At 39.4% G+C, this 11,331-nt stretch overlaps 1 protein-coding gene across 1 annotated transcript; it reads right to left on the reverse strand.

Moving 5' to 3' along the window:
* Positions 1 to 1,997: 1,997 nt before the first annotated feature.
* Positions 1,998 to 10,790, reverse strand: LOC119691648 (zinc transporter 2). The gene is made up of 10 exons (XM_048628309.1): positions 10,419 to 10,790; positions 8,421 to 8,549; positions 7,883 to 8,045; positions 6,175 to 6,366; positions 5,360 to 5,492; positions 4,840 to 4,933; positions 4,269 to 4,393; positions 3,497 to 3,612; positions 3,084 to 3,169; positions 1,998 to 2,213 (listed from the first exon to the last, which is right to left on the reverse strand). Exons 1-10 carry the CDS (start codon positions 10,551 to 10,553, stop codon positions 2,145 to 2,147), a joined length of 1,242 nt encoding a protein of 413 aa, XP_048484266.1. The 5' UTR covers positions 10,554 to 10,790; the 3' UTR covers positions 1,998 to 2,144.
* Positions 10,791 to 11,331: the final 541 nt, after the last annotated feature.

The following is an 11,331-nucleotide window of genomic DNA, read 5'->3' on the forward strand; positions in this document are numbered from 1 at the left end:
ATCTCGAGAAGTATGTAAATAATAATATATTTTACACTAATTTTAAACTTTTCTTACTACTAGCTACTAGTACCGACCTGGTACAAATTTCATTATAAAAAGTTTAAAAACTCTACTAATGTTCCTTATGACTGTAATTGGCACTACATTTTTTTAATACTTTTTAAAAATACCAATATTTTAAGTCGCTTGTTTTGCATGAAAGTTTAAATTTCGAGATCTGTAATTGTTAAGATTTAATACTGTTTACGTTTGACAATAATAGTACCTAAATTCGTTTATGACGATAACAGCACGTCTATAAAACTAAAAAAAATACAATTTACTCCACTGTCTCTTCTGAAGGCATTGTTGGTTAAGCACATGCACTGTTTTTTTTGGAAAATAGGTATTATGTTTATTTTGTATTTTTTTATAGTTGCCATATACATATACATGCATACCTCGCTACATCGGTATTAACATTTACAAACAAAGTATATACACGTTACTAATACTAGGTTGAATAAACAGCCTCTATTGAGTAAAAGCCATTAAATTAATCTATCTCGAGGTAAGAATACATACATGCTGAGGCCTTGTTTCACAATGTATGGTTAGTGGCTACCTGTGATATAAAATACATGCTGTCACTGTCAAAAAAATAATAACACAGAGTGAGAGCGTGTATTTTATCTCACAGGTAGCCACTAACCAGACATTGTGAAACAGGGCCTTATACTAATATAAATATTATGGTTAACCAGGTCGACAATTAAACAAATTCACATAAACATTAATGTGGTGTGGTTTTTTAGTACAAAATAGTATAAAATTGTTATTATTCGTTTGGTATTCAATGCCTCCTATAAAGATATGCTTCTAAGGGCATGACATTTTAAAAAATTGCATATTTTTTAATAACTGAAATTATTATATTATTTATTATATGTGTTATGTGTCACAGTAGCAACATATTATTGTGTTGCCGACAGTGCAGTAAAGTTTACGACTAATTAGGATTTATAAATGGACGATGAAATAAATAACAGATTTTGGGGTACAATTTAACATTCTAAAAATATTCTTACCCCGTCTAGAATCATGTCAAATGCAGTCTTTCACATTTACCCCACTGTTTCACAGTCAAATATACATACACTTACCATTTACTCGGTAGAATTAAACTCGTAGGTATTTATTATTAATATTATGTCGTCACAGACTAGGAATATTATTATTTGCAAAAACTGTGGGCATTTTAATTAACATTAAACTACATATGCAACTTGCAGATCAAATTCTATACTTTCTCTGGCGATGTAAGACTTAATAGCTCTACAATGTGTTTTTTTTTCTATTTAAATGCATTCTGTGGAATGCATGATGATCATAAAAACCCACCATAGACCATTGTTTTCATTTTCGGATAATAAATAAGATAAGATAATATCGATAGAAGGGTTTTGAAGGGGCTTTATTTACTTAGTATTTTAGTTAACTCCGCATCTGTTTCACAATGCTTTGATAATGGTTATCTGTGGATCGAAAATCACTCTCTGATAATATTTTTTTGAAAGTGTAAACGTATTTTTTATCATTCAGATAACTTTTACCCCCACACGGTGAAACAGGCACTACATCTAAGATATTACTAGTGGAAATTTGTAACTTTGTACAGAGGAAGCTAACGTATCTTTTTCATTTCAACGAGCATGAAAAAGGGAACTACCCTATATCACATGTTATATTTTGGTGCCAATACGTAGACATATTGGCAAAAATGTAGCATGTTGTATTGAACAAAGGCCTATAGGCGCACTTAATTTTAGTCTCTGAGGCATGCTTATAAAGGGAGCTGTTACATAGATGACTTTTAGCACAAAACAGAGTTCGATTAACGTAACTTGACTTTTTTCCTGTGACAATCCTTTCAGCCGGAAACAGCAGATACATACATGATAAAAAACAGAAGAAAAGATACTCCTCCTTCTTTTAAAGTCTGTTAAAAATGCAACGTAGCGTGGTGGAAAAATCCACTGTATCCATACCACTTCTATTCACAATCTTTCGCCATATTTGGTCACAGCAGTATACCTGGTTTATTCTAGCACAGCGCCATTGGAGTTTGTTCCCTATGCGTATAGAGATAGAGTGGGCAGGTGTCATGGCAGCGCAGCCGGCTGGTCCCGGCAGGTGCTACAGCGCTCCATCTCTTCTGTGTATCTTTCCACCTGGAATTAGACATGTTGTTAAAGAGAACTTGGTAAAAATAAACATGCAAATAAACGAGCAACACGTTTAAATAAGAGAGAGGCCTTTGGGCAGCTTGAAAACATCTGACAATCGGGTTGCGAAGGAGATCCGTGCCCCAGCAGTGGGGACATGATGGGTCGTGATGATGATGTCAAGTTTAAATGTTTGGTAAAGTCACCTTGTTGTGTAAATGTTTGTCATACTGTAAAAGAAGGCGGCCATTTGTTTAAAAAATTATGGGATAAAATGAATGAAATAGAAATAAATACAGCATTTTCCAAAATAGCGGTCATCTTCATAAAATGCAACATGCACATTTAAATATGTTGCATTTATTGACGATAATGATTTTATTAACGATATGAAACGTTTCGGCGCGCTATATTGTCGCAATAGGCTCAACAGTGTGGCAAAAATGGCATCGCTCAGTCTAGTTAGGCACATTTGGCCCTGGAAGAAAAAAATACCTTCAATGGTCAACTTCAGTGAATAAGACTGTACCTACCAGTTGCAGTGAACTGCACCATACCTACCTATTTATAATATTATAAGCGGAAACTGTTTTTGGTTTAAGTTATTATTTGCTGTCTAAATTTATTTTTTATTGTATGTAACTGATTCATCATCATCATCATCAGCCTATGTCAACCCACTACAGGGTATAGGCCTCCTCCATGCTATGCCAAGTCCCACGGTCCTGTGCTACTCTCATCCAGTTTGGTCCAGTCACTCTCCTAATGTCATCGGACCAACGGGTCGGCGGTCTACCGACTGATCGCCGTCCCTCCCTTGGCCACCACTCCGACACTGCCTTGGTAACTGATTGGTTTTCCATAAATAAATAATACCTGTATGGTGGCGTGCGACACGGAGTGCTCGGTGCGCAGGATGCGCTGGCACTCGTGTAGCACCGCGCTGGGGTCCGTCAGCTCGTCTGGAATACAAGTGGAATTAAATAGTTAATGGTGTGTCGAAGCCATAGCAAAAAGCAGATTCGGGTGTAGTCGAAACAATGACTTGTATCGACAGTCGGTACATGTCGGAATTCAGTCGGCCACTCACAGTTGGTGGCTGGATGAGGAAGGCCAAGGACAGAGTGTTGTGATGCTCATTGGAAGACACCTATGTCCAGCAGTAGATGATTACGGGTTACGGGCTGATGATAATGATTTCAAGGCCGACCGAATGGTTAGTAACCCTGAAAGCTATGCCAAAGGTTCCGGATTCGATTCCAGCCGGGGCAGATATGTATATCACTCACCGATGGCGACATGGGCGGCGACGTGCGTGTGCCCCGTGGACATGGCCCACACGTGCAGCGAGTGCACGTGCCGCACGCCGCACACGCCGCTCAGGGACGTCACGCACGCGCGGTATCTGCAAGTGTAAGTTTAATATAATAAGATTATTTACAGAGACAAGCTCTAGTCTAGTAATGATTTTGTTACCGACACGATAAGAAGTCCATACTTTTAAGCTCACGTTTTGAGTTTTGCAGCTTATGCGGTTAGACAATTTACATATGTAGCTAGTGCTAGGCTTGTGTATTTTACTTATTTTCATTATGTTATGACTTAAGGAATTCTATTGTGGGGCCGAGCGGCTGACAACCAATTTTTTTTTTTGTGAAAACGAGCATTGGGGAGAAAAACTAAAAGCTAATTACAGATGGCGACTGTGCTTAATTCGCTGAACTTACAGACCGGGTCTATACTATTAAGCTCAGTTTTTGAGTTTTGCAGCTTATGCGATCAGAAGCATTAGACAGATAACAGATGTAGCTACAGCCAGGCTTTTGTATTTTACTTAACTTCGTTAGACAGTCAACAGATGTAGCTTCAGCCAGGCTTGTGTATTTTACTTATTTTCATATTGTTATGTTTTACGGAATTCTATCGTGGGGCCGAGCGACTGACATTCAAATTTGTGCCGTGTATGTATTTGATACGCTAGACCGTCTGGCCATGTATTGTTTTGCAACTTTGCTACTTAGTTATCGACATGCTAAGAAGAAGAAGAAGTGCTAAACTGACCTGAAGTCCTTGGGCACCCCCTGCATGAGTATGCCGAGTGCGTCTCGCACTACGCGCGCCGACGTGAGCAGAACTAGTATACTGAAGATGAACGTGCAGACCGGGTCTATGAACTTCGCTTCTGGCTGGAAAAGATGATGGAACAAAGGATTAGATAAGTATAACTTAAGACAAATAGGCAAGAGGAAGCCTACTATAACATCATGGCTGAAATCTCTATGGTACAGGCTCCTGTTTAGCAAAGGCAATTTTTTCTGTTCGGTAGGTTCAATATCTAACATCCATTAGATAAAAAATATATCTTATGTACATGACTTCACGAGACCGAACTTTTTCCAGCGTAATAGGGTTGAAATATACATCATTTCCGGAATACTCAAGGCTAAGCATAAATACCACAATACGATTGTGTCTATGGTTGTTAATTAATTAACTTTCATTTAATATGTATTTTAGACAGAATTTATCTTCTTGATAATTTGTGAGCCCCTTACCACTTACAATAACTTTTACCGACTATATTATAATATAATACTATAATCATATTTTAGTTCAATGATTGGATACGTACGTAAATCCTAATAATAATGGAGGCGAGCAGCACGCCGCAGCTCTGTATGAGGTCCCCGATCACGTGGATCAGCGCCGCTCGGAGGTTTATGTTCCTGGAAAACATAATAATAATCCTGATAAGGTTTTCATTTTATTGTATCTATGAGATAAATACCTTCTATTATTATTATTTCTTAGAGGGACCGTAATCTCAGTAGCTCCTTGACTGTTTCGTCTTTCTTTGCCAGAAATAAGATGTCAGCTATCGAAAACGCGATATCACCCAAAATACAATTGATTTTTAATTTTCATTTGAGAAATAACTAGGAGGGACAATATTGCGAGTGATTGAGAAGTCAGATTCAGATTCATCATATTCGACCAAAATTTTACAAATATTTTTTTGTGGATTCTCAAGATATTATGAACTTACCACCATTTCATCGAGCCTTCTTCAATGAGGAGAAGAAACGGCGAAAGTGTCTTGTACAACTTTCATTTTTGCAACAGCCTTAGCTAAGGTAGAGAAAAGTACGAACCTGTCAGTCCCCCCCACCACGCTGGGCTCAGCCCCGACTAGATCTTTCATGCAGTAATCGGGCTGCTTGCGAGCGGGCGCGGGCGCGGGCGCGTGGCCGGCGCAGGCGGCGCCGCCGTGAGTGTGGTGGTGGGCTGATGGAGAGATATTGTTTATTATAGGAAAGCCTTGGAAGAATTGGCGTACAAATAAAGAGGCCTATATCGAACAGTGGGCGATAGAAGACTGATAATCACGATGATGATAGGAAAGCCTTACGAACACGAGATGGACCAACAGAAAAAAAGAGTTAACAGTATGATTTTAAAGAGCCTACGTAAAATTTGCCTATTTACAACATCATCCATAGTTTAAATTCATTTTTACTCTATACTCTTTTATCTGGGTGTAAATCTTTTTATTTATTTATTTACTTATATAGTTATATGTTTGATTGTAGCTCTTCCCAGAAAGCCTTGCTCACTCGGAATGAGAGAAAATTCACTGCGATTGGCTCTATAGGAAAACGACACAAACATAAAAAAAAAACATTACCCTCCTCCTTCGGCAGTCGGGTAAATAATCTAAACTATCTTGCATGAAAGATCATACGATACATTCACAGGGGTAGATTATCATATAGATTAATCAGTGGCAGTCAAGCCATTTTCAATAACTCTTCTATCAATAACTGATAGTTACAGATTTACACAGGTACTTGATTTTGACAGAATGTAATTTTTATGTGTCAAAATTGTATGATAGTAACTTTCAGCTATCGATAGATAGAGTATTGAAACTGGCAGTCAATGTTTAAAGTTTGAAACCACAACTCACCAACATCCTTCCCGCACCCATGCAGCACAATCGCCAGCAGCACATTGAACGCCACCCCCGCGCCGCTCACGGCCAACATGGCGCCCGACTCGATGCTGTAGTCGCCGCTGCGCAGGCGCACGCACGCGACATAGACGAAGATGCCCGTCAGCACCCAGATGAGGAGCACGGAGACCATCGCGCCTAGCACTTCTGTGTGGGGGAGAGAAAGAGAGGGTTTTAATTTTTAATGAGCTAAATTGGGAAAAAAATGAAAAATATAAACAGCGCCATCTGTGGTTTCGATTTGTAACTAAAACATCCAAAATGGCGTCTAAAACATCCAAAATGGCGACCGAACACGACGCTGTAGCCGCAAGAGGGCGCTTGTTCGAATATAGACAGCTACAGACACAGGCAGTTGAAAATTTCGATAATTGACAAACAGCGCCATCTATGTCGCGATACATGCAACTGCAGAAGCCAGCATGGCGCCCGACTCGATGCTGTAGTCGCCGCTGCGCAGGCGCACGCACGCGACATAGACGAAGATGCCCGTCAGCACCCAGATGAGGAGCACGGAGACCATCGCGCCTAGCACCTCTAGAAAGAAAAGCGGTTTTAATGAGCTAAATTGGCAAAACGAGAAAAAAATACAAATAACGCCATCTAGGGTTGCTATTTGTAACTAAAACATTCAAAATGGCGTCTAAAACATCCAAAATGGCGACCGAACAAGATGGTGTACCTGTAAAAGAGCGCTTTCTAGAATATAGACAACGAAAATTATAGACACAAGACGAGTAACGCATGATAAAACAGCGAAATTGACAAATAGCGCCATCTATGTCGCGCTACATGTAACTGCAGCGGCCAGCATGGCGCCCGACTCGATGCTGTAGTCGCCGCTGCGCAGGCGCACACAAGCGACATACACGAAGATGCCCGTCAGCACCCAGATGAGCAGCACGGAGACCATCGCGCCTAGCACCTCTAGGGAGAGAAAGAAGGGGTTTAATGAGCTAAATGAAAAAAAAAGTTGGGAAAAATACAATTAGCGCCATCTATGGTTGCGATTTGTAACTAAAACACCCAAAATGGCGTCTAAAACATCCAAAATGGTGCACGATGACGATGTTATAGCTGCAAGAGGGCACTGGTTCGAATATAGACAGCAAAATTGACACAGACAGTTTAAACTTTCGATAATTGACAAATAGCGCCATCTATGTCGCGCTACGTGTAACTGCAGCAGCCAGCATGGCGCCCGACTCGATGCTGTAGTCGCCGCTGCGCAGGCGCACGCACGCGACATACACGAAGATGACGCAGCACCCAGATGAGGAGCACGGAGACCATCGCGCCTAGCACTTCTGTTTAGGGGGGAAAGGAGTGGGTATATCAGAAGAGAGATAAATTTACGAATAAAATAACGCCACCTTAGAGGTATGTATCTAAAATATCCAAAATGGCGCTGGATATTTCTGTATGTTCTCTATAGTGGATAGAGGAGAGGACAGCGAAATTTACAGAAGTAACGCATTGACTAATGATATATGACGAGACACATTTATTGCATCCCGAGCCCTTCAGCCAATCATAGCAGGGAAATAGCGCTTTTGAATGGCCGCATTAATTGCATGCCGAACCCATCGACAAATCACAGCACAAAAACAACACCGTGCGTGACTTTTAACTCCCTAAGACTAGTGCTGTCTCTGTAACTCACCAGCCCGCTTATACCCCATGGACATGGCGAGGTCGGGCCGCCGCTTGGCGCAGTGGAAGGCCAGCAGGGCTAGCGCGAACCCCCCGCAGTCGGACAGCATGTGCGCCGCGTCGCACATCACGGACAGACTGCCGGCCAGGTAGCCGCCGATCAGCTCGCATATCTGCGGGAGAGCAGGGTGGAATTAGGAATGGAATTAGATAGTAGAAAGGATACTGATGCTAACTTTTTTTTTTGTTTATTATTCATTTATTTATAATATTTCTTAATAATACATACAGTGCTTTGCAACGGGTAAAAGAAGATTTTTTTAACTTGTAACCTTAAATAAATAAAGAACAGTCAAGGGTAATGAGGCCCCTTGCCTGCTACTGATGCCTGCCACCTCCGTGTAGGACAGCCTGCCCCCCCTGCATGGGTCCGTTATCTTAACTCACCAAACACAGCGTCATATTTATGACCAGTCGCGATAAAGCGACTTTAATCTACGTCGATAACGGACCCGTGCAGCGGGGACTGCCTGTAGCTTCCTGCTTACCATGAAAATCCCACACAACACGAGCGCGACGGTGAGCTGCCGCACGGCGCTGGGGGGCTCCGCGGCCGCGCGCCAGTGGCAGTGAGCACCTGACCCAGTGCCTGATACCGCCACCTCCGTGTAGGACTCCTGGGGAGAGGTATGATCAAAATACACTAAAGAGTGATGAAAATGTTTCAGGTTATTTTTCGACATTAGGCAAATATCCTATTGTAACATAATTTTTTGTCATACAAAATTACTCCTTCTTAAATTTTTGTATCAATTTCTTAGAAATACCTTTTCAGTAAAATAAATAAGTCATGAATATCACCTGAAAACGTGTTACAATAGTAACCTTTCTTATCTATGCTAGCAATTTAAGATTGCACTATAAAAATAATACTCCAATATGGGTTAAAAGGTTGAATTTATATGGCTCTCAATAACAATACCACTTACTCTTGGCATAGCGACTGTTGGCAAATATTCAAACTGCAAACTAAATTATACAAAATTCACAACAGCACAAAATACACTTCACTTTTACCAGACGCAATCTCATCAAATAATGTAAATTTATGTAACTGAGCCAGTCTATGAATACATTTGGAAGGGATTTCAGTTTTATGAACTTTTTTATCTGAGGGTAGTATGATTTAAGGATGTTTACATAGATACCCTCCTACATTACATTATTATGTGTCAGATACTTTTGTTTTTTGAATAATTTGTAGCTTAATCTTAGTATAATAAACAGTAAAAACATTGCTTCAGGAAGATTAATATTAGCTGGGCATTTAAAGGGTTTATCTACTACTCCTATCTAAATAAGTAAGTCCAAGAGAATATTCTATTATTATTATGTATTCCTTTTTTTCTGCTGCTCTACCATAGCATTTAGGAAATAGGCTTGTGAACCTATTAGCTTTGTGTTAGCTGTGAATTACTTTAGTACATAGGCTCTCTATATAATCTATGCTGTGAATCCAGCAGTGGGCTATCATAATATCATGGCTAATGGTAATGATGATGGTAATGTGGTCATATAATGTTATGGTTATTAACTATGTATCTGCTAAAATAACTCATTAATTTATCAAATAAACAAAAGTTAAGCAAGTAAATTTACAAAAGTATTATCTTCAAATGAATCCTGTTTCCTAATTGTTACAGATAAGAATTTTATTCATGAATGAAACACTGAATGTGGCTTTTATTATTACAAAGCTCTAAATATATCAGATATTATAATTACTACATTAAAAAATAATAAACTTACAGATGATAAGCCATAATACTGATTAATAGCGTTTATATCCTCTAATTCTACTTACTGTATTTAAATCCTGCCTTGTACCAATTTCATATCTGTGTATGCTACTTTTTACTCCCACTTATGGTTAAGGCAACCCTTTTCATATTGCTTCTTATTTAATTGGTGCAATATTAAGTAATGCTCCGCGTACCTATCCATATCTATGAGAGGAGCTCATGACCTCTACTGGCAGTGCAGTATCGGTGGCCCAGTTGTTGTGTATTATTTAGTGACTGTTAGTTTATGATTGACATGTTAAGAAAAAGACGATAACTATCAACATACCTAGATAACATGTCAATCTTTGATGATTTAGTGTCTCAGATATGAATTGATTAAGCCAAAATTCATATTTAAACTTTACCAAAATAGCAGGCTAGGCCCATTTTCTATATTTTCTGTGTAGCAGCAAATTACATGCAGTAGTGTGCCTTGCGCTCAGAAATTAAATGTTAATCAATATACCAATCAGGCTATTTGTTAACAACTACAACTAACATACTCACAATCCTTTACCAAATACTCAACAGATAAGAAATCTTAACTGGATAAAAATGATAAGTATAATAGGATTATTAAAAATCTACATAACTTATCTTGTATATCTGTGTATTTGACGGAGTGATAGCTTATCTAGAGGCGCCTAAACTTACACTACATGGCCTTACGCAGCTAAGAAACAATAGGAAAGAGATATTTACGTCAGCTAATAGAGGAGCTCTGTCCAACTGTTCAGAGGAGGCGAAGGCGGACTCGTAGTAGGCACCGCGGCCCCGGGACTCGTAGCAGGACCCTCGCTCCTCATCCCACATCCGAGCCTCAGGCTCATCAGACATACTGGCGCCGACAAATCGCAAAAATCACGACCTACACAAAACTCATTTTTTTCACGATTCACAACTTCTTCACAGAGGAATTTCACCCGAATAAATTAACAGTCTACGCCTCGTTGGATTTTAATTTATCAACTACCAAATTAGTATTTACACTACCGATTTTAGATAAAGAAAACGGTACATAAAAATTTTCCTTTCCGTGCCTTGCAATGCAATCGCAAACTGAGTGCGTTCGAAACAATAAAGTTAAAGATATCTGTCAAAAGCAAAATATAGTACGTCGCGTAGAAATCGTAACTTTTTATCTCCTTTTACTAGTGTACTCGTAACTAAAAATCCATAATACTTTTCTAATGTATGATATTATTGGTATTTATTTTAAAAAACAAATACAGATAGATAGTTCTCCAAAAAAAATTATTAATATTTTCAGAGCTATATTGTTTCAGAACGACTGTGACAGTTGACAAATCAATACCTTTCGTTCAGAAATGCAGTTATTGCCAATAAAATTTATGATTGGAAATAAAGATAATGCTGATTGCAATATAGTAGATGTCTGCCGCCGCGGCGGCGAATGCTCAAGATCAAGAACTTAATTTCCTCCTGGTTGAGCTTAGACCAACCTAAAAGAGATCATCCATCAGCGCGGAGTAGATTTCTACTGTCCACGGTAGAGTCAAATATTCTAGTCTATGGGTGGAGTTCTGTGGGCAGTGGACCTACTCCTCTTCCATCACTTCCGATCATAGATAACTTGCAGGGTTACAGGAGAGAG

This window comes from Plutella xylostella, chromosome 20 (assembly GCF_932276165.1).
Source record: "Plutella xylostella chromosome 20, ilPluXylo3.1, whole genome shotgun sequence".
NCBI lineage: Eukaryota > Metazoa > Arthropoda > Insecta > Lepidoptera > Plutellidae > Plutella > Plutella xylostella.